At 23.7% G+C, this 26,492-nt stretch overlaps 1 protein-coding gene across 1 annotated transcript; it reads left to right on the top strand.

Moving 5' to 3' along the window:
• Positions 1-1,091: 1,091 nt before the first annotated feature.
• On the top strand, positions 1,092-4,830 carry LOC145848583 (uncharacterized). Its single transcript, XM_082953954.1, has 5 exons — positions 1,092-1,136; positions 2,559-2,632; positions 4,420-4,509; positions 4,571-4,740; positions 4,817-4,830. Exons 1-5 carry the CDS (start codon positions 1,092-1,094, stop codon positions 4,828-4,830), a joined length of 393 nt encoding a protein of 130 aa, XP_082810080.1.
• The last annotated feature ends 21,662 nt before the right edge of the window (positions 4,831-26,492 follow it).

Raw genomic sequence — 26,492 nt, 5'->3', positions numbered from 1 at the left:
TGAATGTTCAGTTTAAACATTTACTTTAAATAATAGAACCTTAAAAATTAAACTTTTATTAATTGTAAAAAATATGTTTACTATGAAATTATTTTAGTGATATCTATTTTTTAAACTAGGATAAAATGATAAGAGCGGAAAAGTAAATTAACTTAAGCTAACCAAAATGTAGATGTTAATTACAAATATGTTTAAACATTTTACAAGTATTATATTTATACAACTTGACCATCATATTTTTCATCATAAATTATACAAATTGGAAAGATTAAACTGTTGAAAGTTGAAAGTTAAAAATTCTAATTTCAGCAATACTAAATTTCTATTTTTTTTAGACTAAACTGTTGAATGAACATATTAAACATACTCTAGTACTACTTGTTTTAAACGAAAGCAAAATAAAATTCCTAAAATATGTTAAAAGCTGCACAAAAAGATTTATACATAGCAATAATTTCGACTGTTGTTATTATAAAACATAAATTAACAATACAACAGTACGAAAAAAATTAGTCCATACGTGAAAAAATATCACAGTAAAATAGTTATTCACTTTTGAGAATTAAACTAACTAAGGTTTATAAAAAAAAGGATAAGTATTTATGTTAGTTTTTTAAATAGTGGCTTCAAGTAGTTGTTTCTGAATTTAGTTTACAGCTAAAACTATACAATGAACTCATTACTGACATATATGTAAAACAATCAACTGTTTTGTTATTATGCCAGTTTTGTTCTTTAATAACTTATGTATATTAATATTATGTATATTGATATGTATAGTCAAAAAATATTAATTGAATATTTATGACTAAAAAACTACACAATTTATATAATATAACACCTTTATTTTATAACTTAGTGAAGATAAAAGTTTAATTACGATCATAAAAATATACTAAAACTTCTAGTTTTTGAAGTATAAGTAGTATATAAAATAGTATATAAGTATTATACGCATGCTCAACTCTTATCATTTTTAAGTCATAACTATGAGAAATAAAACATATCTGAGAGTGTAAAAAAAAGACTTTAAAAAATTCAGCTGGTAGAAAAACAGTATTGTAATTTCGCCAAGTTACTAGATAAACGCAATGTCAACAAATGACCTACGTGCTTTTAATACTAATAACAGAAATGTAAGTTTTAGAAATAAAAAAACAATTGAGCTAGTAATTTTAACTTTTTAATTTAGTTTTGTTGTCAAGTTTTTTTTCAGATATAATGACGACAAATTTACCTTACTTTTATATTGACTGTTGAAAATATATTCATTCAAATCAATAATTTTAGATAATGGATATAGTTATCGTTTTTTTGTAGTAACTTATTTATCGAACAAAAGTTTTTTATTTAATAAAAAGTGCACTGTACATTTGAAAATTAGTATTAGTAAAAACTTATTTTAAACACCTTAGTTCATCAAAAACAAAATAGTTAGAGTTTATACAATATAAAATTTTCTAGACTGATTTATATAATGTTTACTAAAACTTGAGCTTTTATTCAATTTATATTACAGTATTCGTAAAATTAAAAAATACATACTATTAAAATTTACATTTTTATATTGTTTTTATTTTTACCTTTACTAGTTAGTTTAAATTTTGTGTACATCATAAGTAATTAAGAACATTAAAATAAATAAAACTAACAAAAAGTTGATTTTTGCTTAATATAAATAATCTTAAACCATTACTACAAATAATCTTAATCCAGTCCTAGACAAGACTTTAAATTGTACTCGTGATGTATGACTCGATAACCGAAAGATTTTTCATAAACAAGATCGTTAGACCAAACTTTTTAAGCGCTTTTTTTTGTCGTTAGATTAACAGTGTTTGAATATTTTTTTTAATAATAATCAAACTACCATAATAATCACAAACTTAAATTGAATGTAATTATGTAAACAAAAATTTTTTTTTTAAGATAAAATTGCAATATTAAAGCCTTTTTTTTGAAAATAGTATTTGATCTAAAAACTGTACACAAAAACACAACAAACGAAAACAAATAAAAACAAAAGAGTTTGTTATTGTGCATAAAAATTGTTTTAATAAAACCACGAATTTGCTTTTAGGTTTACCCTTGTGATAAAGGTAAAAGCTTGCAATTAATTTAACAATTCAAAATGCATCAATAAATCATGATATCCATACATATGCTATTGATTATTGCGAAATGGTCGTAAACATAACTCAACAAATTCTAATCTTGTTTTATGGCTTAAGTTATTGTTTTGGTATTTATAATAAAAGGAAGAAAATATGCATAACTAGTTTTAAATTATTCAAAGATGTATATCGCGAGTTTTTTTTTATTCCTTAACATCTTCTTTTAGTTGTTCAATATTTTCGTTGAACCAAAATGTCAAATTTGCTTACAAAAGTTATTGAATGTAATAACAAGTAAAACACTTTAAAAAAATGAAAACTTAATTAGTTATATTTCTTTAAAAATAAAACAAATTTAAAACCTATGATATAAAGAATATATTTGTTATTAAAATATAGTTTTGTTAAAATAAAGATAATAACTTCTTTAAAACTAAATTTCAGGCAAACAACGATCAGACAGTAGTTAACAACCAAACGACAAATTTAGCACTAATAAAACTCGGAAGAAAGCCAGAGTTAGTTTTGTTTGTAACTTATTAATTTGTTTTTATAAAAAAACAAAAATATTTTCATTTAAGTACACAAAAATTTACTTTTTAGTTATTTTCTTAAAAATGGTATTCATTTAAAACATGAAGCTAATTAAATTGATAATAAAAGTAAATAGATGTTTAATAATCATTACATAAAAAGTTTAGTATAAAAGTTTTAATCAGAACTTTTAGAATACATATATTAAATAAGATATGGCTTAATAAGTTATTTTATTTAAACTACATTGGCGTCTTGATTTTTTGAATAAAGTAATTTCAAATGCCATATAAGACATTGAAAAAAAATACTTTAAAACTGTTTTAATTAGAATTACACTTAACACGCGTATTAATTTCATACGTTTTTGCCGTAAAACAAAAAGAATGAAACTTTTATTACTATCATTTTCTTTTCATAAAACTCATCATTATAAATAGTACGTTTTTGTTTTTACATAAACTTACTTTTAAAATCTTTAAAAATACTTAAAACTACAATATTTACAATTTTCTTACTATCATACAAATTTTGACTTATTCTGACCTTGTTCTTAATAGTTACGTTTTCTGTTGTAATGATTTTAAATACTTCTAAAAGTATAACTTAATTTTGATTTTTTATAAAAAAATGAGATAATTTTCAAAGTATAGTTTTTGAATAAGGTGACCCAAAAAGTATGTACTTATCTGTTAATAGAGTTTACAACAAAGGCTTTTTTATGAGGTTTCTAATTTAGTAAAAAAATTGTTTAGTTTTTGTTTCAATTTAAAGTTTTTCTTGTTTACTCATTATACTTAGCTTTAGAAAAACATGATTTTTTAAAATTAAATTCATAAATGCAACTTTTTTTAATAAAACTTAGTATTTAGTTTTGGTTTACAAAAGTTTAAACGAAGAGTAGTAAACTTTGCCAGGTCAGAATGAAAGTAGTTGTACTAAGAACATGACCACTTTTTATTAGAAGTTTATCTAAGTACATTAAAAACAATGGTTTATCTTTTGTTATTGTTTAAATATAAAATTCATGTTTTTGTTCATTAGTCTAAATTTATAAGTCATTTTTTTGTCTCAAACATCTAGCTTTTTTAAGTATACGTGTATAAGGTATTTTAGTAGTAGTTTAGTTATGGTATTATTTATATTAAATTATTTATAAAGTTTACCTACAAAGATTACAGCCATCTTAACATACTTTTTAATTTTAAATCTTTTACAATTAAACCGATACTATTCGTCTACTTCTTTTGTTTTACATACTAAAAAATGTATGCTAATAAACAGTTCTTAAGGTTAAAAAACAAAATTTTATATCTATCATCTAGGTATTACAAGGGACAAACGAAAAGAAAAATTTGTTCATAGTTTTTTCGTATGTTGTTTATCAATTGCTATTTTTTTAAAAGGCAATAAAAATGTTAATAAAAAAAAATCTTATCTACTAGAATAAATCACATAACGTCTTTAAAAGATGAAACAGAGTACGCAATGATACACAGTATTAGTTGTAAGGTATTAGTGCTATAATGTTTAAGCAGACTTTTTAATTATTTTTCTTACTATATTTGTGCATAATTAGTCTTTTATTTATAAATAATGAGTTATCTCTAAGTTATACTATTTGTTTAATACTACAATTTACTACCGTTTACTAAAAAACTAATTACAAACTTTTTTTTTTCTTAAGCTTTTATCTAGCTCAAAAGTAGACTATTTTATATAAAACAGCTTAAGTATAGTTTATAAAGGTTTTGTACTAACAATCTAATAGGAATGGAGACAAAAAGCCTCCAAAGCCCAAAACTGTACCTATCCATGGAATTTCAACTTTTGATGGTGGCTGCTTTTCATCAAAAATGAAGTTAGAATATATTTTCCTAACTAAAACTAACTTTAAGCTGACTTTTTTTTCTTATTTGCAGAAGCATAAAGCAGTTTTTAGATCTAAAACCTCATTTGCGACCTTCGATTTGCACAGTCCTGATTGGTCTAACAATACTTTCATTTTCTATCATGGTCCTAATTTCAAGAACTTTAAATCCTTTTTGGATTTCTTATGTTGCGCTTGGTGTCGCTATCTTAGTTTTAACTGGTTTGTTTTATTTTTGTTCGTTACTATCAGTTTCAGAAATATATACCAAATCGTTCCATTTTTTTTTAATTTTTAGTACAGTCTGTTTAAGGTTTTCGACACAGAAGTGACCTATTTGATTAAAAAACGTTTTATTTTATCTTTTTGTTTTAGTATTATTTTGGAAATTAAACATAATACAAATGGTTGCATATGTGTTATAAATAAGTATAAGCTTATACTTCTTGTTTATTTATTTATTTGTTTATTGTGCACTGCTGTATAAGCTGTGGACATAAATAAGCTGTGGTTAATTTCGCAACCGTCTTTTTTAGTTGGAGCAACTACATTAGTTTTTTGTATATTCACCGAAAAAAAACTTCTACAAACAAACAAGAAAGCAGAAATTAAAACTAAGCGACATATAAGCTGTGATAGCTCAAATTTGGATCAATGCCATATCCATCGACATAATGATTATGATTCAGAAAAAGCTTGTACCTTTAAACACAATAACTCGACATCTTCATATGTTCTGCATGCTCAAGTAATTTTTTAGCAGTTTTAGACTATTCTAAGTAACTTAAATAAACATGGACATTAATAGATTTTTTTTAACTTGATAAATCTATAATGTATGAACTTTCAATAAGTATAACGTTTGTTTACGTAATAAAATATGTAATTTAAAAAAACTCAAACTTATTTTATTGAAATATGTTCTAGTTTATTAAATTATTATAATAAAAATTTGTTTCAGTCATTCGATAAAAAAAGCACTTAGCTGACTAAAATTTCTGCATTATGACCTGTTTATATTTAATAAACTTATATATTTTTCAACATTAACGTTTTTGCTAATAGGAAATCTTTACTAAGTTTAAAGATCCCCTTGTGCTCCGTACACCAACGATGATAAATTTCAAGTGTCAGTCAGAGTTTCCTTTGTTTGAGTTTGACACGAATGAAGTCGTGAAACGTCCATCGAGTTTGCCTTATACCAAGCAATACTTTATCAAAGAAACACAAAAGCTAGAATGCATAGATAGTGAATCAGATTTAGTATATTGAGAACTCATTGTTTTATGTACATGTGCTACTTTATCATAAAAAAATATTAAAAAGTATTTATCTTTTTTTTTAATCTAACTTATAAAGCAGTTTTTATAAAATTTTAACAATCATACAAACGATTATGCTACAATTTATTAAAAAAAAACTACAAGTATTTAAATGTACTTTAAACTGCCAATCAAGGTTGTATTTAAAAATTTTATTTTTTACAATAATAAAAAGTAGACAAAAACTTCATGTTTATTCTTTTCATCTACTTGTGTTTTTTTCAAAAGTGTAGTTACAATTATTGCATTTAGAAACAATTAAAATTAAGTTAGTCTTTGAAAAGTTATATTAAAAGTAGTGTCTAATATACTTTACTTCATTTTGACCTGAAAGAGTTATTTAAACAATAACAGTTTTTAATTGAATTTTTTTAGATTTAACAAAACTAACTTACTTTAAAAAAAACTTGTTTATGTCGTTTGGTTAGTATTTTATGAAGAATTTTCAACATAACTATATGGAAATTGTTTTACTATGTTTTTTTTTTACGTTTATTGTAAAAGATTATTTGTTATGACATTATGCTGAAAATAAAAACAGTTTAACACTATAAAAACTGAACAAAACTTTTTACAACAATCTTGCATTATGAGTTGAAAATTTTCATGCTTCTATGTACTTTATAAGGTTTACAATGTAAAACTTTGTTGCGTGACCAATTTTTTTCCGCTTTCATCGTTTGTATTATCCGCACCAACTTTTGTTAAATATAATTTTATAATTTTATTAAATAAAATTACAAAATATACTTAAATCAATGTTTCTTTTTTAGATCTGTTTAATTTACACTAGTAAATTTAGATATATTAAAAGTGTTGACGTATCGTTAGAGTTACAAAAAACATTAATCGTTGCTTCTTGATTATTAGAAGTTCTTTAAATATAACAAACTACAGAATTATTCAACATTTTTTTTTATCTTAAAAGCTCAAATTCATTTTGCTTATTATAAGATCTTCTAAAATAACGATGATAATAATTTATTATTGGTATGCTAAAACTGTTCTCTGTCTAAAAGTTCTAGTCATTTTTTTTCTTTTTATATTTGTAATTTTTTTTTGGTGCTTAAAACTTTTTCACGCTTTTAATGTTAATAAAACTGTATTAAGTTTTCTGTTTTCTTTTTTAATAACTTTATCATAATTGTTTATAGAACCTCAAATTATCATTTAATAAAAGTCAAAGTTTAACTAATTTAGCTTAGTTTGTTTAAAAATAATGTTCTTACCTAATACAACGGTCATAAAAAATGTCGTTTAATGTTTTGTAATCTGTAAATTTTTACAAATATGGTATTAAAGTTTTAAAATTGTATTTATATAACCTTTTAGTTTTGATTTCATACCTTGTTTTTAAACTTTGTAACTTTTTTTTAACTATTTTTATTTTGATTTACCAAAATAAAGTTAAAGGTATATTGTAAGATTTAGTTACTGAAATGTTGACGTAATAGTATTTATATTTATAGTTATTTTTATTTTTACTTTAAATATACTAATTTAAGTTAAATTTAATATTCAAATTTATATAAGTTGTAAATGCGCATTAAAACTTTTTTTTATTGGTTTATAAAGGTGTGTTGTTTTGTTTTGATAATTTTATTACATCTTACTGATGGAGTTCGAACTTTTTCTTACTATTCTTAGAATACTTAAAATCTTGTATATTCATTCTAAATTTTTACTTTATCAAAGCAGATAAACTTAAGCTAACTTTTTTTAAACAAGCTTTGAGAAAATAAAAATATATAATAAATACTATAAATAAAAAACTATTCTTAGTCTTTTTATGAAATGTAGTATGATGAAAAACTAACATAATTTTCTCACTGGTATCTTTGAAGCATAACTTGAAGATAATTAATTTAGCATCGATAGAAAAATTTGAAGCAACTTTTTATTTGCGCTTTAAATTTTTTTACTAAACTCTTAAAAGAGTCTACTCTTTAAAATAACTTTTATGAACCAATGAAAGTTTGAAGTTTTATTAATAGTTTTTTATATAAACAATACTTAATTATTTCAAAGAATTAATCATTTTACATTTGTTAGTAATGAGTTCCTCAAACTTGTGAAATAATAAGAAACACTTATATTAAGAGTTACAACAAAGAATTTTAGTATACAAATTTAATTTTTTTACAAAAATTGATAATGCATTTAATGTATGTATCTGCGAGCAATTTTTAACTAAGGAATTTGCTAAATAAAGTATTTTATATGTAAAAAATGTTTAAAGGTTTATTAAGATATAAGCAACTCGGTGAAAAAATTAAACTTTTAGGTTTAAAAAACGTATTTCATAGTCTCAAAAATTATAAAGTTATTATAAGCTTTCCTTTACATTTTTAATAAGTAGATTTTATTACAAAACTTTAAAAAAAAAAGGATGAAAAACTTTTCTTAATACTTAATTTAATATAATTTTTAGTATTAACTTGAGTATATAAGAAAAAAAGTTTAAATCAATAAAACTTAATTTTTTTTTGCATTTCTAGCCATTTAAACTATATTTAAGATCTGTTAGCAGCGTAAAAAATGCTTATGGGATAACCAGTTTGAAAAAAGTTTTAATTTATTCAGTCTGTAAATCTTGAAAAAAAGAAAGTTTGTGAATTCACTTAAATTGTTTTGTTTATTTTATATACTTTAAAATGCTTTTACTATAGATTTTTTAAGATAGTTTTTGAAGAATTTTTCGATTGCATATTCATATCAATTTATTTTAATCTGTGTTTACAAAAAATTTAAATATATTTTTTATAACACTAAAATTATTATTCAAGTTTTTACCCTTAGGTTATTTTCCTAAAACATACTAACCTTTGTTTTATATATTTAATTGTTTTTAACATAAAACGTTTGTTACGTCACTTTGTCACCATCAACTGTAAATAAAAAACAAAATATTATTCCTAATCGTTGAGAACCTGCAATTGTGAATTAATTGTACTATGTTCACTTAAAAAATATTTAAACATTACTTGGTGTTACTTTCTATTTTTAAGATCGTATTTTTTTAAAATTAAACTAATTTAAGTAGAAAAAAAAATGTTTCTTTTCAGATTTTAAAGTTAAATACCGTTTTACCTAGGTTGGTAATAAGTTTAATTTATTTTTATTTAAAAAAAATTAATGAAAACTAAAAAAATATAATAAAAACAAAAAATACTAAGTTTATATTAAAATATGTTAACTGCTCTTAAAACCCTAATAGTTTTGTTACTTATATTTGAAACTAAATCATAATAAAATAATGTTAATTAATATTCTTAAAGTATTCAATGTTGACAGCAGGTTATTAAAAAAGTACTTGTGCATATTTAACAGTTTATTACAGACCATCAAACTTAATCTTGTTAATATTTTGTTTATTTTTTGTTAATTAATTGCGAAAAAGTATTGGTTTAGTAGTATAAGACAAGACTTCAAACTGTATCCAAGTGGTCGACTCGATAACCGAAAGGTTTTTTCGTGCACCAGGACCTAGTACCAATTAAACTGAGCGCTTTTTTTTTTTGTTCAATAAACAACAATAGTACAAAAAGTTTTCGCTAAAAAAAACTTGAGTTATAACATGTTTTTACTATAAACTTTTTTGTTTAAGTGTATGTTTACAGTAAAATATACTTTTTGTACACTACTGTGCACAGAAGCACAACTTGTAGCTAAAGTAATCTAAAATAATAAAAAAACTTATATGGAATGACCAAAGGGGCATTTATACGCGTTTTCAAGATAATTTATCTATATTTAAAATTTATTATATTCTAAACAGATTAAAACAGATATTCAGTCAACAAGCTAAAAATAAAAATACTAAATTTAATTGTTTTTATTTTATATTTTTATGTTTATTTTAAATCAAAAATACTACCTTACAACATTTTAAGTACAGTCTGATAACAAAAGAAAATATGTAATTTACTTTGGTATGAGAAAAATGTCTGTTAAGCTAGTAAATAGCCCTTACAAATATTTGTTATAAAAACATTACTTTTTGTTGTCAATAGTCTATTCTTGAAAATTAAACAAAGAGTATATTATACACGAACATTTTTAACTTTTTTTTTCAATATCAAAGCTCATATATTCAATTGTAAGAAATGTTTTTAATACATAAACTTGTAGGTTATAATAATATAAAACTTGAACAAACTTATTAAAGTGATTAACTTTGTTAGCAATGCTATTTTACATCGTAAATTTATGTTAAAGTGTTACTCAAAATTTCTTAAAAATACTTTTTATTATTATAATTTAAACGGTTCAAATTTGAAATAAATATTTTCTAAGAGTTTGGTAAGCATAAGCACCTATCCAGCCATAACTTCTGCGGATAATTAAATAGCGAAGTATTTTGACACGGTTTTAAATAGTGAACACTGAAAATTGTTCTGTCATTTCACTACGTTTTATGCTAGTTTTTTCTACAAGTAAATATAACTTTGAAATTAGAAATACTTATTTTGCTTGTAAAACAGTCTTTTTTTTAGACTTTTCATCAAGCTCTTTCTTTATTAACTTTAATTTTAATTTAGAGGTTGGAGTTAAATAGAAAGTTTTCACACTTATATAATCATAATAGAGACTTAAAGCTTACTTTTTTACACACTACTTATACTTATTATTATGTTTTAAATTGTACTTATATCATAAAAAACCATTGAAAACATTGTAGTACTGCTTGTGCTAAGTCAAACAATTGTACTAGGAACGATAGACTAATAAAAAGTACTAATAACAAAGCATTCAATTTATCATAAAGGTAAGTTTTTATAACAGCATAAAAAAACTATTTTTGAAAAGAAATATATAGTGGCCGAGAATTTTTATTATCACAACTTTAGTCAGTTTAAACCAGGGTTTCTAAAATTGAGCGATATCATTCCTTTTAACTATAACAAACTAAATCTGTTCTTTGCTTTCCAAATAAAGAACAAAAAATTACAACAAAAATGGTCTTAGAGATACTTTGTAACAAGTTTGTCCTTACAGTTTTACACTATTTGAAAATTTACAACTGAAAATTGTTTTAAATATGTAAAACTTTTAATTTAAATTAAAGTTTTAAAACAAAATTTTGAAAACTATTTAGCTATTCCATATTTCCTTGTATTTAAAATTTAATTTATTGAATATGGAGCAACAAAATGTAGGTATTGCCCCAGCACAAAACGATATAAGCGTTTGGCTATTAAAATAATAAAAACAAGAGGAGCTTTAGCTCTCTATCTAAAAGTAATCCCTTAACACAGGCCAGGGTTACAACTTGACGGAAGGTTTGAGTTTTACAATAGATATTCCGAGGTTTTCCTTCCAATCTCTAAATAAATCCAATCATTTGTTATATTTATTATAAAGGGACATTCATAATCCTATTCTAAACTCTAAAGGAATTGCAATCTTGCTAAACTTGGTTACATGAGAACTCGAAATTTCAAAAAAATAATTTGAACAGGCCATATCTCAAAAAGTAGTATATGTTTGAAAAAAAAAGCAGTTGTAGATATATTTCATAAGATTATGATAATATAAAATTCAAAAAGGTACCTACTAAATCAGAATTTCAAAAAAAAAATACTTTATCTTACATTTTAACGTTTTGAAGTAGATAAATTAATATTAATGTTTAGTTTTATCTAAAAAGGAATACCAAGTGACTGACTGTACAACTTATTTGTTATTTCATTTTTATCTAATTAGACAAGTTTTTAAATACATTATGAAAAAACCCTTCTTAGTAAAGACATGAGTTAGTTAATTTTCATTAAAATTTCCTTTCTTTTTTTTATTGGTTGTCTTATATTCGTTAAGATTTAAAAGTTTAGATTTAAAAGAACTTCAATTTCTTAGCTGGTATATAATTGTTGAAAGCATGTGGTGTACGACTCGATAACCGAAAGTTTTTTTTCGTACACCAGGTCCTTAGACCTAACTTTTTGAGCGCTTTTTTATCATTCAATAAACAATACATATATTTGAAAACTTTTATATTACTTATCTAAATGTAACTATTATAAAAAGTAAGCTTTTAGTTAACAAAGTTTTTTTTAATTAAATAATTATTTAGCTGCTTTTTTTGTAGCGTAAAGAGATAATTACTACATGAGTTTTTACATAGCTTTTACAAGAACAGACGGTTATAGAAAGTTTTTTGCTCATAATAAATGTGATGAAAATAAATTGAAAATTAGTGTTTGTTGAACGATAAAAAAAGCGCTCATAGCAGTTAAGGAACTGGTGTATGAAATGGAATTGAAACTAAAAATTTAACATAATATAAATCCTTTTGCAGAGTTTTAGTAATTAGAAAATATTTTCTAAAGTTTTTTATCAAGTTAAGTAATTTTGTAGAATGTTTTCAGCTTAATTTGAGAAAAAAAATCATATATGCTTTTGAAACTTTTCCAGTCCTTAATTAGACAACAAAATTGCTATTTTTCTTTAACATATTAATCGTAATATATTTTCTTATTTACTTTCAGTTTTTCATGCATCTTCAATAACAAGCTCAGCGCAAAAGCCTAATAAAATTAGAACTACTAGATTTAAGAAAATTTTATTTAAAAGAGACGTGCTTAGAAACAAACTTAGCCGTGGCGATAGTTGCAAAAAATGACAATTATACCGTAGCAAACTGTAAAGGAAAGTGATTAAACGGTACAAGTATATATTAAAATTACATAAAGAATAAGTTTAGGTAACCAAAAAAAATACACTTAGCTCGCTTAAAAGGACCTCTAAATAAACTATTTAAATTTCAAATGAAAAAAGCACATATGTTACATGCAGGTTTTTGCTACAATCATAGTTATGCTATTTAAATTAAAACATTTACACACAAATAAACTATACATACAGAGATAAATAAAATAAACAAAAACTAAAAAGTTATGACGTGCTTTTGAATTTTGTCTAGATTGTACTTTGCAAAAAAAATTTTTCTCTCCAAACTAAACTTAAAAAAAAAGTAACTATATATTTTGTTGAGCTTGAAGAATATTTTTCTAATGTGTCGATAAGATAGTACAAATTCGCTTCCCTTATTTAAAAAACCCACGTAGTTTAACGCATGTACAACGTCAGTAGCTTCAATTTATCACAACCTAAACCAGGGTTTCCCAAAGTGGGCGATATCGCCCCCCTGGGGGCGATTTTAGTAATTCGGGGGGCGATTATTAATAAGGAGGCGAAAGGGTGGGCGATAACTAGTAAGGGGGCGAAAAGGGGGCGATTTTAAAATTTTGGGTTGTCAAAAAAATTTTTACTTTATATCTTGGTATTTTACTAATTTTAACTTGCTATTAAATACTTGACCCTGAGGTAAAACTTAAACAAAAAAGTTAATTGTGTTTATGTAAAATATAGAGAAAAAATCAAGTACTTGTGGCTCCTACTTTCATGTTAATTACATATATTTTCTTATTTAACAATTACATAGATCATAGACGATCGGAATTCCTCTCCCTATTTTTTAACCTAAAATATATGTTATTTAGGATCATAAATGGTTTGTAAAAATCTATGTTTTCTATATAAACTAAACCTCATGATACTTCCAATTGTTTTTTGAAAAGTCATTAAGTTAGACTAAGAAATAAAAATATACAGGGTTGCCAATTTACCTAAAAACCTGGAATTTGACAATTTAAGCAAAAAAAAATCTAAAAATCTGGAATTTTTAAGAATTTCAACATATTAAGTAGTAAAATTTCGATTTGACACAAAAAAGCTGTCATGTAGATAAAAATATAGATCCTTTTCGTGGCAGATCTTTTTGAAGTAAACGACTTACAGAAAACCTTCTCAGACTTACAAACTGGCCTTGAACTTAAAGTAATTTTTTCCAAAGAACGATATGAAAGCTTTTGGACTCAACAAAAACTAAGGCAAAAGTATCCAATCATTTGAGAGGAATTTAGATTGTTGTGTATAGTTAATCCTTCTAGCTATGTTGTTGAGAAAGCTTTTAGTTTAGTTATGAACATCTTGAGCAAAATATCTAATCTAGATATTTGTAAAGAAGGTGACTTGAGGCTTTATTTGACTAATTTAGAATCAGATTAGAAAAATTTGCAAGCATTAATGAACCTCATCATTCGCATTATATTAGAATTCAGTAGCAGAAATTATTTTATAAAAGTTTTTTTTATTTATTTGATCTTTTAAAATACTTCTTATTTAACCTAGTTTGTATTGTATTTAAGTAGTCTTTTTATAATAAAAATTATTCTAAGTTATTTATTCTATAACATGTTTGCATAATTCCTAATAAGTATTAATTACAATAGACTTCCTCAAAAAAAAAGTGCAAATTTATATTTTCTTAAATTTAACTTAAATAAAGTCTATTACTAACTAAGTATTAATAAAACAAAAAATACACAATATTTAATAGCTTATATAGATCTTTTTTTTTTATGAATGTTTGTTTTATGTTTTAGTTGATTTCATGTTTATTCATAACGTTATCGCATATAACATATTTAAATTTATCATTTTGTATAAAAAATGGTAACAATTTTTGAGTTTAAACTTTTTGATTTTTTTCAAAGTGCGAACTGAAGAGGAAGTCTACTGTATTTATAAAATGGTTTATGTTTTAAATATGTTAATAGCTTTGTTTTGACCTGGTTAATTTTTTAGTTTATATTTGTCAATTTACAATACACTAAAAATTTTATAGCATAGTGGTTAAAGTATTTGTTTGAAAGAAATTTATTTAACATATTTTTGTCATTACATGTTTAACCTGTATAAAATAAATTGATGACCATTTAAGTTTTTATTTCAAAAATTATTTTTTGGTTTTAAAAGAGTATAGATTTGATGTCTCTATTTGAAATGACTTCAAATTTTTTATTTAAAAGATTGTTAAACTCAAATTTATTTTCTAACTTGATTTATTATTGTTAAAAAATCTATATATTAAATAATTTTAAACTATTAATACAACTTTTTTTGTTTTATCTTATTTTTAATATATTAGCAATTAGAATATGTTGTCTAATTTAATATTTCAACAATAGCTTTTAGTTTTTCACTATTTTCTTCTGGTAAACTATTATAGGCTAATAACTAGAGAAAAAATAAAATTAAACAGTTTTAAATAAGCAATCAAAAAGACTGATACAGTGACAAAACAAAGTTTTTACATAATTAAAAGAATTTTTTAATTGATTACTATCTGTTCCCAGAACTAATTGTAAAACATTAGATTTTTTTTGAATTTAAATTAAGAACAAAAATGTTAAAATTAAGGTTTAGTTTCCTAAAGGTTATTCAAAGTCAAATACTATTTAATGGTATTCTACTACAAAAAATATAGTTTAAAATGTTTAAAATTAATTTTTTAATTTTACAACTAACTTGCTTATAATATATCTAAGCATTGAAATTAATAATTTTACTGCATTAACAGAAGCTATTGATAAAACCACTTTTCATGTCGGTCAAACTTCCTAAAACTAGATCAGCAATGGTGTTTTAATATTTATTTTACTATGTGTAAAATAATCCGTTCATTCTTTTATAGTTTTTTAATCTCTGGTATTTAATTTTAGAACATGCCTATTTATAAAATAATTTAAGTATTTTGTGCGGCTTAAATAAGTTACTTAGTATTCACTTCTAAATGTCCGAAATTCGTTAAATGAGAGATAGTTATAATGTCAGGTTTCAGTTAAGATTTCAGATGGGTAGCGTACGTTCCAGATCCAATCAAATTTCCACCCGCTAAGTAACTTGAAAACTACTTGTGCAAAACAAACAAAATTTAGTTTTTTGATGCTTATGATTTTGGAATACACTTTCAATTTGGTTTTCAGTTACTTTAGTATTTCCTAGATCACAATAATAGTAAATCGTTTTATTACAATTATGCTCGAGCTTTTTAATTTTCTTTATGTTGTTTTTTTTAAGTTATGCAGCCTGTAATTACATTTTTTTAACGAGTTGAAACAAGAAAAGATTTTTTAGTAAACATGAATTGCTGACTACAAAAGTTGTCCACCACAACCCTAAAAGTTTCATTAGTTTCAAAACAGTTTATATTTAATCAGAATTGATTACTGATTAAACAAGGCTTTTTAAAATTTAAGTAATTTAATACACTTTACTGGGCTTATAAATAAACAACTGTAACTTAATATCCCAAGCCCTGTAAACTACTTTAAACACAGCCCAAAAGTGCGTGCATAAGAAATACCAGACTAAATTACATATCGAACACAAATTTTTAGGCTCAAAAGTTTGTACTCAAGAGAAAAACAACTTTTTAAAATCGTGGGGGGCGATTATTTTTAAAATTTCTGAAAAGGGGGCGATATAGTAATTGAGTTTGGGAAACCCTGACCTAAACACTAGCTAGACAATTACCATCTACTGTAGGCTGTGCTCTTTTTATCACCTCCCAACAGACTCCTAAATCAATATTTTGCGCTTTAAGTCACAAACATACTTTAAAAACTCAGTTTCATTTTTGTACATGCCCTCTCTAAAATATTTTTTATGGTCAGCGTGTCTGAAGTTCAGAACAAGCCGACATAATACTTCTTCTCAAAAAAGGGAATCAAGTGTTTCCTTGTAAAAAAATTTTTTTCGAACGTCAATTGAAACGAGTTTAAACTTGGAAACTATATTTGCAGCTACCAGCGTAATTACATTGACTCTGATTATTTTTGTTTAATACCTTCTCGCTTTAATATAAGTTAAACGCACTTGAATAACTAGTTCATTTTGTATACCTATTGGTAATTTTAATACCAGATTGCATTTTTGCTATGATTTTTCACTAAGTTTTTAAGCCTACAACCAATGCTTGTTTGAACTGCTAAAAGGGATCGCACAGGTACGCATTCGCAACCTAAATCTAAGCGAGATCAAATGACTTTTTAATGGTAGTTTGTGTATGACATTATTGAACAAATAAATTAAAACAAGTTTAAAAACATCATAGTACTACAAATAAAAAACTCTAGTTTGAGTAAGAATTAAAAGTGTTTTGAATAAACAAAAGACCTCTCACTTAAGTTTTTGTGTAAAGAATTGAGACAGTTATTTTCAAACCAATTTTTTACTTGTCAAATTATATAAGCTGTCTGATTCTAATTTGAAAAAGGAAGACTACTGCCTACCATTAATCTTAAATTTATTAATGTAAACTTTAAACAAAAATTAGAAAAGGTAAGTAGAACAGACTGTTTTCTATTTCTTGAAATAAAAAGGGTAACTGGTGTGTAAAAACTATAAGGTACGAAATTCAGTAGGACACGCACTTTTTCCAGATGTAAAAGTTACTGATGTGCCTTACTGTATTTGAGTCTTATATTTATATTCTGATTTATTTTTTGTTTGTTCCAAATAGTTCTACAATCTCAGGCTATGTATTTTTTGAAAATATATACAAAGATTGATTTGTACAAACTTTCATTCCCTTTTACTAGTTTAATGCAATTTTGCGCATTGTGAAGCTCAAAATAGTTTTTTTTTGCGACAAAATATTTTAAAAAGTTGACTTATTTAATAAAATGTACAATCAGTTATATAATTTGAAATGCTAAATTCTTATTTTATCGTATAACAAATTTAACTACAAAATAATTAAAAAAAAATAACTAGTAATAAATGTATTACTATTGTTTATAGAGAGTAAAAAATACTATCGACTAAATCTTAACTTGAATAAGCATGAGGCTTTGCAAAAACAAAGCCATAATATATTGAAACAATCTGAAAAAGCAACCTTGTAACAAAGTTTCACCGAAAGCAAACGTAGAAATATAACTGAACATTTGCAATAGGGCCTTTTATGGTATATGCAAGTTTTTATAATACTGGTTACTCAAATAATAATTCTAACATGTTTAATTAAAATGAAATGAGAAATCTAAAAGGGCTACGATGTTTACAGTTTTGTTAGGGTCAAAACCAGTGTTGTTAATAAATAACCAGTGCTGAAAACGACAATAGTATTTTAAGTAGACAAAGTGCACACAATAATAGATTTGTCTGTAATATTTTTCTAGATATTAGTTAAATCAATTGTGCTTTATACATCTAACAATGAAAAAGTTTATAAGTAATAATACAACTAAAGTTTTATAAAAACACTTTAAAGTTCACTTAAATTAATCGAGGAAAAAAATAAGTTTGAGGTGATTTATAAACTTTTTAGGAATGCTTAAAAACGCTGTACGACTTTATATATGATCATTGAATTTTGTTATTGTATTTAAATGTAAGCTTTATAATACCCTTAAAATTAGTATATTTTAATCAACTTATTACTACACACTTTTAATGCTACAAAAATTCATATTACAGGCAAAAGAAAAAGAAGAAAAAAAAGAAAAAATAATTCGCAGTGATGATATTTACATAGTGATTTGAAGTGCTGAAACTGCATCTAAACATAAACTTTAGTACAAAACTCAGTTGAAGGCGTAAAAAATAAAAGCTTTTTTTTTTATTTAAGGTAAAACTTAAAAAGCAGCTAAAAATTGAATAACAAAAATTATTATATTTGCATGGATTTTCAGCAGATAAAATCTTTAAATGGCTGTTAGTAGTGTTAATTTATGTAAAAAAAGCTGCAGCAGTCGAAACGTAAAACTTAATTAGTAAACAAAACATACACAAGATTAAGCAAAAAAATATTTTTGTTCAAGGTATTTAACATGATAAAAAAATGAAAACAGTAGCTGCATAGCGCTCTAAAAATTTTAATGTTAGAAAGTACTATAAAATTTGCGAAATGATAGGTGCATTTACTTATTTCAGGTAGAGTTTCAAACCGAAAACATAAAGAAATTAAACAGAATTTTACAGTTAACAGATGAATGTTAGTAGTCCATGTACCGTTTTGAAATTGCAACAAAAATTTATAAAATTAGGCAGAACTGTTGTTCACCAACTTCGTCAAAAAGTTCTTCTTGACACGAAAACTTGCAGAAAGTTATGATGCTTTCTATAAGAATTGATTACTGCTATATTAAACTTGAAAAAAACTGTAAAATAATATAATGCAGAATTTTTTTACAGCTTCTCTTAACGTTTGAACAACTTCTAAAAAAAAAGTAGATAAAACGAATAGTTATGTATAAAACAAGCTTGTTAGATAACACTATATTTTTAATAATTTTATAAAAAACAATGCTACTTAAAATGTTGCTTTAAAAATATGTAAGTATCTTTATAAAACCATAGTTAAATTATTTTTTAATATTACTTATTATATAAAACTAAAAATCAAATCCATAGCACTAAGTTTTTTACGTGTTTTAATTTAAAAAGTTTTTTAGTAAATAGACCACATTTCCGAAATAAATAGTAATAAAATAGTAAAATAATTTAACTTAAAGTATTAAAAACTTAATCGATAAATACTTTTGTAATACTATAGCAATTATCATCCAGCTTTAAATGCGCAAAAACTTTCCAAAAAAAACTCAAAAAGTTGTTTTTAAAATCGATAAAAACCTGGACTTCATTCAAGAAAGTAATGAGCAAGTACTCGCTCGTTTTGTAGCCCAACAGCGAGAGTTCGTAGTTGAAGTTTGCAACGTCTGAAGCTCTAGTGGAGTTCAGCAGACTTGATTGCTGGCTCACCAATTTCATCAGCTCGTTTATGTCTGTGATCAACTGCAGTGCGGAAGATCGACGTATATTTTTCCTGGTGTTTACACTATAAATTAGATTGATGACGACTATTTAAGTGTTAACTTTTGTTTAAATTCACCTTTTTTTTTGTCTAAAAGAAACCTGTTTTTAATCAGTTTAACTTAAAAGAATATACTGGTATTAAAGGCATAGCTAAAACTTTATAACTCAAAACAATAAGGAGGAAATAAAATCAGGTTATAAAAAAAACATAACAAATAAAATAAAATAAAAATATTGACTAAAATATTTTTTAGTAAAACAACGTTTTTTAGTTAAATAAACTAATTTATATGCAAACTGCTGTGATTACTGCACTTATTGAGAAACAATAGTATAATTACAGAAGCTGTAATGTATAAGTAATATTAAAACAGATTACACAAAAAAAATCAATAAAGTTTTTTCAGAAAGCGAAATTTTTCATATACTTATACATACATATTAGTTTTCACTGTTGATATTACAAAACATGTTATTATCAAAAAAAAATTTATGACTACGTAAAGCTTAAACTAATAAAGCTTTGTAAATAATAAAAACTTCATATAAAAATTAGTAAACTATTGCATTAGTATTCTTAAGTATACTACTAAAAGGCGGGCAAGCGGTAATTTACGTTTTTGGTTACTTGAATATTAAACTTAGAGTTATTCATTGTTTTACAGAACTGGGCTTTATCTTTTCGAAACTAGTTTTATTCAATTTCTGCTCCAAGTTTTTCAGAAGTTAAATAAGTTTAAATGCGGCCAGTTTTGGTTAACTGTATGTTCAAAACTTACCCGAAATATTTTGGTTGGATTTAAGTGGTTTAATTTAAACTCACATAACTTTTGTAACACTTGAAGCAGAAAAGGAACAAAACTAGTTTTTAAAACAATAAATCTAATTCTAAAAAAGTCTTTAAAACATTATATTTATTTAAAACACCTTTAATAAAAAATCCTGTAGGTCATACCATAGAAGTTTAATCTCATAACTTATTTTATTAACATCTTTTAGTTAGTTTTAGAACTTTTTGACTAGAACTATCATGCATGGAAAACCAATTTTAAAACTAAGATGTTAATAAAATGCAAGTTTTTATACCAGCTGTTTCAATTATTAACTGAGAAAAAAAAAATAGTTTGTATAGATTAGAGGGTAAATTTTCCTGAAATATTAATGTTTTTACCTAGTATTTAGAAAGTATCTCAAATGATATAAAACTGAAAACTTATCTTGAATTTCAACTTCTTCAAAAAAAAGAAACTATAAAAGTAATTGGTATACAAGAAGATTAAATGCTATAGGAACTTTCAACAAAAATTCAAAACATATTTCTATAAAATAAAGTAAATGTGATTTTTTCAATTGTAATAAAGATCAACAAATTATGACTAATGCGAATGATCGATTTATGTTGAAGATGAAAAATAATTTGAAAACACGAGAAACTAAAAAAAATTCAAATAACATACTTAAGTTTACTAGACAATAAAACTAAAGTTTGATTTTTTCAATTTAAATCAGTAAATACCTGTTATTTTACCATTATAACTTTTGCAGTATTTAGGTAAAATACTAATATTTATGTTAAGTTTTATAACATAACAATACAATAAGTAAATTTGCTAAAACATAAAGTTAATAACTTTGTCTGTAATGGAAACCAGTATAGGTAGTTTTTACGGTTATTTTTTTAATACAATTTTTAATTAAACTTTTATACTCGTTCGTTTTATTAAAATAAATGTTTTAAAACACTTTAAACTTAGGTTTTTTTTTATTAATTATAAATATATTTTTACAAACTTTATAACTTTAATACTAAACTAATAACTTATAAGATTTTTTTTAAAGTTGGTTAATAATAAACTTAAAATTTTCTTATGATAACTAATTTAAATGTTGTAAAAAAACATGTACCTTTCATTTATTTTCAAATCCATACGACGTTTTCTGTTTATCTCTTGAGAAATTTTAATGTTCATTTTTCTCTCATAATTAGTTGTAGTTCCATAATATGGACTTCTTTTAAAACTTAGTTCTGTATAGTGTTTACATTTTTCAGGTCTGTAAACCTGCTAAATAACAAACAAATTATAAATCAAGAAAAATTAACATGCATTTATTACGGTAAACAAAGATTTGTACTGTGTACCAAAAAAATCACCTTGTAAATATTTTTTAACGACCTTTAAGTTACTTTATATTTATTATTGATGTTTAAAAAAAAGCGAAAAAACTCTTTTTTTATACTTTTCATTTAGTTATATGTATAACTAGTTTAATATGACTTTATTAGTATATCAGAGTCTTAGATTTTTTAATTTTTATATTAGCTTAAATATTTTCCAAAGTTTCAATTGTTTTATTTAATAAAGGTTTTAAAACTAATGATGCTTCATAGAAGAAAAGATTATTTTTAGATAAAGGCTCGAGTTTCAAAAATACATGTAGTTGATAAAAACATAAAATTGCTCAAAGTTGCATATAAAATAAAGTTGATGTTAGTTTAGTTAAATTGGGTTGATAGAAAGTTTTAGTTAATTTTTGCTTGAAGCACAATTTTTTTTATTTAGTTTTTTCTTAAGATGAAAAAATATACTTTGAATGTGCATTAATAAAAAGTACTAAACTTTAATCTTTATAAATATTTATATGTATAAAATTTCAAATTAATCATTTTTTTATAGGATTATTTCAAACTAAAAAAAACAACATTTTCTAAGCTATTTAAAGTCACAATTTTCGAGTTAAGATGTGTAAATTTATAACATATCTGTAACTTGAAAAAGTTATTTTAGTTATTTAGATAAAAATAAAATAAATAAAAAAGTAAATATGATAATAACCTGTAAAACCGCTTTATTTTCACAAAAATAATCACTTTCTCTTGAAGATGTTGAACTTTGATCAGCGAAAGGGCTTTTATTTGGAAGGCAATTGTTACGATAGGACTTAAAAAAGATTTAAATGTTAAAAAGATTAAAATTAGTATATAAGAACATAAAGCACTTAGTAGATATGTAAGGTTAAATTTTGTACTTCAAACGAGAAGAGAAGTAAAAATTTTTAAATATATTTTATTCCTAATTTTTTTTGTAATTAAAAAAAAAACTATTATGATACTAAATTTGTTATAAGTAAAATTTCATCTATCAAAATTGAAATCAAAAATATAAAACTAAAAACGATAAAACTAATAATATATAAACTAAAATAAAAATTTCTTTATTATCATTCATCAACCAATTCAGCTAGTCTTAGGCTAAAATTAATAAGTTTGTATATGCTTTATACATTTAAATAAATTTATATATCTAAGGCCAAGGGGGGTACAGCACTTTTTTTACATATTGATCTTATTTTGAAGATCTTATACTTAGCTAGCAGTTACTTTTTACTCTTTTAAAAATTCAAATTAGTTTTTTAAATATTAAGGAACAAAGTCGGAGAACTCAATAGGTTGCTTATGGAAGGACCAAAGTAAAATAGCAAAAAAAAAACTATTTGAATAAAAACTTATCTTCTTGTAAAGTTTTTAAGCCATTGTTCTGAAACTTTCTCAGTTTAATTTTGATTAAATAGTAAACATTTCTAGTGAAAAACTTTTAAATTTTGAGTAGTTTATTTTATTAAAATAAATTGATTCTTTTTTTTTTTTTTTTTTGGTCATGCAACTCTTCAATTTTAACTTTTTTTTAATTTTTACTTTTTTTTTCTTTTTATGCAAGGAACATTTCTTGAAAATTCGAGGTTAATTGACCAAAATTAAAAGAAAAGATAGACCTTTGGTGGATTTTTTTTTAATTCAGAGAAATCGTCAATGAAAGAATTTTCCTGCATACGCTTGTATCAAAAAATTTTACACAACTGACCATATCTCAAAAATTAATTTCTATTTTTTTATTCTAGGGAAAGTATTTTATAGTACAGAATTATAGCTTCCATATCAGCTATCAGGTATAATTATAATTTTTGTAAAAAAAAATGTTAGACACCTATAGCCATTATTATTTAGCATAATATAGCAATGTTGTTCATTTATATCAGAGCCCAGAAAATTAAAATAGAAAAAAATATTTTGTAAATGACGTTTCTTTTGTCTTTTATACTAAAATAGCTTATACTAACACAAATTCGAAGTTCTCAATACGTAACTTATATGTTAAGATACTCAACAAAAAAATAAAACAGCATTATTTAACAAAAACTTATATTTCTATAATCAAGTGTGCACTGAACTTAGTTTTCAGTAATCTGTTCTCTGCTTTTAAAAGGGTTGAGAACCACTAACAAAACCATATTTCAATCTGGTGTTTTCTGCTAGTGTTTTATTTAAGTTAAGTGCTTAACTAAAGTTCTAACATAAGAACAATTACCAAATAACTGTTTATATTGTTGATGAAAAAAACTACATTATAATTTTGCAACTTATAAGATATCCGTTTTTTAATGTACATGTTGTGGTAATGAATTTTTGAAAGTTGAAGAAAAATTTACATTAATAACTGGTTTTTTATACTATTTCATATTTATAGAGTTGTATTTTATTATTAAAAAAATGTTTTATTATTGATAACTTCAATTTTTGATATTTATCAATAAAACTATATTAAACTTCAATATTTTTTGCAAATTAAAAAAAAAATAGCTTTTTAACAATTATAAATTATTATAGTTATGAAAAATGATAATTTATGAATTTTGATGTTTTTAATTTCTCCAACAATCATCATTTTTTATCCATTTTTATATACGGGTGTATAGACAACTGTACTTTAGTTAAGGCCATAGCAAGGGGGAAGCCATTTTTTTTACAAGTTGATCTTATTTTATAGAGTTTTTTCGAAGCTTCAAATTCTTTTTATCGTTTCCAAAAAATTTGAATTATTTTTTGAGATATGTCTAGTCAAAGTCAGGCATCATAATAGGTTCCTTATGGAAAGGGAAAACTAAAACAGCGAAAAAAGACTACTTTATTTAAAATCTATCTCCTCCTACATTTTTCAAGCAATCTTCTTCAAACGTTTTCAGTCTAATCTTTATACATTAACAATATAACGTTACTTGGGACTTTAGTAAAATTAGTAAAAATTCTTTTTTTTTTGTCATAAAACCTTTATTTTTTCAAATTATTGAAATTCATAAGTTAAGTTTTTTTCTTTTAATATAAGGAACATTTCCTGAAAATTTTGAGAAGATTGCTTGAAAAATGAAGGGGGAGATAGATTTTAGTAATTTTTAAAATAAAAAATTACTAAAAATTATAATTTAAAAAATAAAAAATTTGTGGTCCATACCTTTGTATCGGAAACATTAAAAAAAAAAATCTCAAAAGTTAAATGATACTTTTGAATTCTATAAAAACTGGCTTGTAGTTTGTACTTAAATCTTTCATATAAAAGCCAAAGTTAATTTTTGTAAAAAAAAAAAGTGTTTTACTCCCCCTATGGCCTTAAGTTAATCTTAAGAATACCTGACAATTCAGAATCCAATATATCAACATCTTATAAAATTTCAAAGGTGCTGTAGCTTAAAAAAAACATTTTTAATTAAAATAAATACTAATGTCTGTCTGTTTATAACTATAGATAATGATTTATATATTTTTTTAAATATACAAATCTTAATAACTCATTATTCTCATAATTTTTAATTTCGGAGTTTAAATTGTCAAATTTGAAATGTTGTACTATTGTTCACAAATATCTATGATAGAGAAATGTAAAGAATTATACCTTTTGCATTTTATTGAAATTTTAAAACAAGTAAAAATATAACTAATAATTACAATGCCAAAAGGGAAACTACCGTATACTTAAGCATATCTTTTTTTTTTACTTACTAGTGGCTTTTAAAATAGAAATCTAGAATACTAAAAGATATCATAAGTTTAAAAAATTTTTAAATAACTTAAAAAGAAAAGAAAACATAGTACATTACAAAAATGTTAAAATATTTCTAACTTGTTTTAAAAATGAGTATAAGAGTGTTAGGCAAAATTGCCTTTAAAGGTATTTAAATTTTAAAAACTTTGTAGAAAACTAAAAACATTTTCAACAATCTCTTATGTTATTCAAATATTAATAAGAAATAAGTACCTGAAGGCCAGTATTGTAGTACTCATGGTTCTGGTACTCCTTTTCATCGCAATATGAGTTACAAGATAGTAAAACTATCTGTTTCCGGACTTTTATTACTAGAACTTATTGAAAATGATAAAGAATCTGGACTCTGTTATAAGTACAATGAAGTTATTTTACTAAACTGTTTGAATTGGTGACTTTTTGATAAGAGTAAAAAATTATACTTTTATATAGACAGTTTTTTAGTACATACAACAGTTAAGTTTAAAGCTATTCAACTTATCTTTAAAGTCACTAATTATACTCAAATTTTATTTATAGGGGATATTTAATAGATTAGGTGAAGGTAAAGTGGTAGTATAAACTTTGTAAATAATGTATAAAGATCACTTTTTTTCATTTACTAATAAATGTATACAAAAACTTCATTTTATTGAATAAAACTACTTCTTATTTAATTTAAATTATTAAATAATTAAATACATAATATAAATAAGTTTAATGAAACTATCTGTTTACTATAAACAAATATTAAATGAAATATATTGCAAAGTTGAGTAACTATTTTATTTCCAAACTTAGCTATTAAACAAATAAGTTTTATTTTAAAACTAACGTTATATCCAAAGGTAGTATCTTTTCTTAAGTTTTCAGAATTTAACCAACATAAGAAGTCATCATTGAACTCACTCTGAAAATTTTTCTATTTGTTTTTAATATTTAAACTTGAGTTCGGTTAAGAACAAACAGAAGTAAATCACTTTTTAAAATCTTTATCTTATTTTGTAAACTTTTAACCAAGCTACAAATTGTTTTCTGCTGCTTTAAATATTCAAATCATTTTTTTGAGATATAGCCAAAACAAAATCGAGTAGAATAGGTTCTTTAAGGAAGGAGAAAAACTAAATAGTGAATA

Source organism: Thalia democratica, unplaced genomic scaffold (assembly GCF_965202585.1).
Source record: "Thalia democratica unplaced genomic scaffold, ktThaDemo2.hap1.1 HAP1_SCAFFOLD_1542, whole genome shotgun sequence".
NCBI classification, from domain to species: domain Eukaryota; kingdom Metazoa; phylum Chordata; class Thaliacea; order Salpida; family Salpidae; genus Thalia; species Thalia democratica.
The sequence above is the reverse complement of the archived record's forward strand: the minus strand, read 5'-3'. Positions and strand labels throughout refer to the sequence as shown.

Excerpts from the sequence above, each read along its gene's own strand:
- LOC145848583 (XM_082953954.1), top strand. The coding sequence starts at position 1,092 with ATGTCAACAAATGACCTACGTGCTTTTAATACTAATAACAGAAAT. Across the intron at positions 1,137-2,558 it reads TTAATACTAATAACAGAAAT|GCAAACAACGATCAGACAGT; the intron begins GTAAGTTTTAGA and ends ACTAAATTTCAG. Across the intron at positions 4,510-4,570 it reads TGCTTTTCATCAAAAATGAA|AAGCATAAAGCAGTTTTTAG; the intron begins GTTAGAATATAT and ends TCTTATTTGCAG.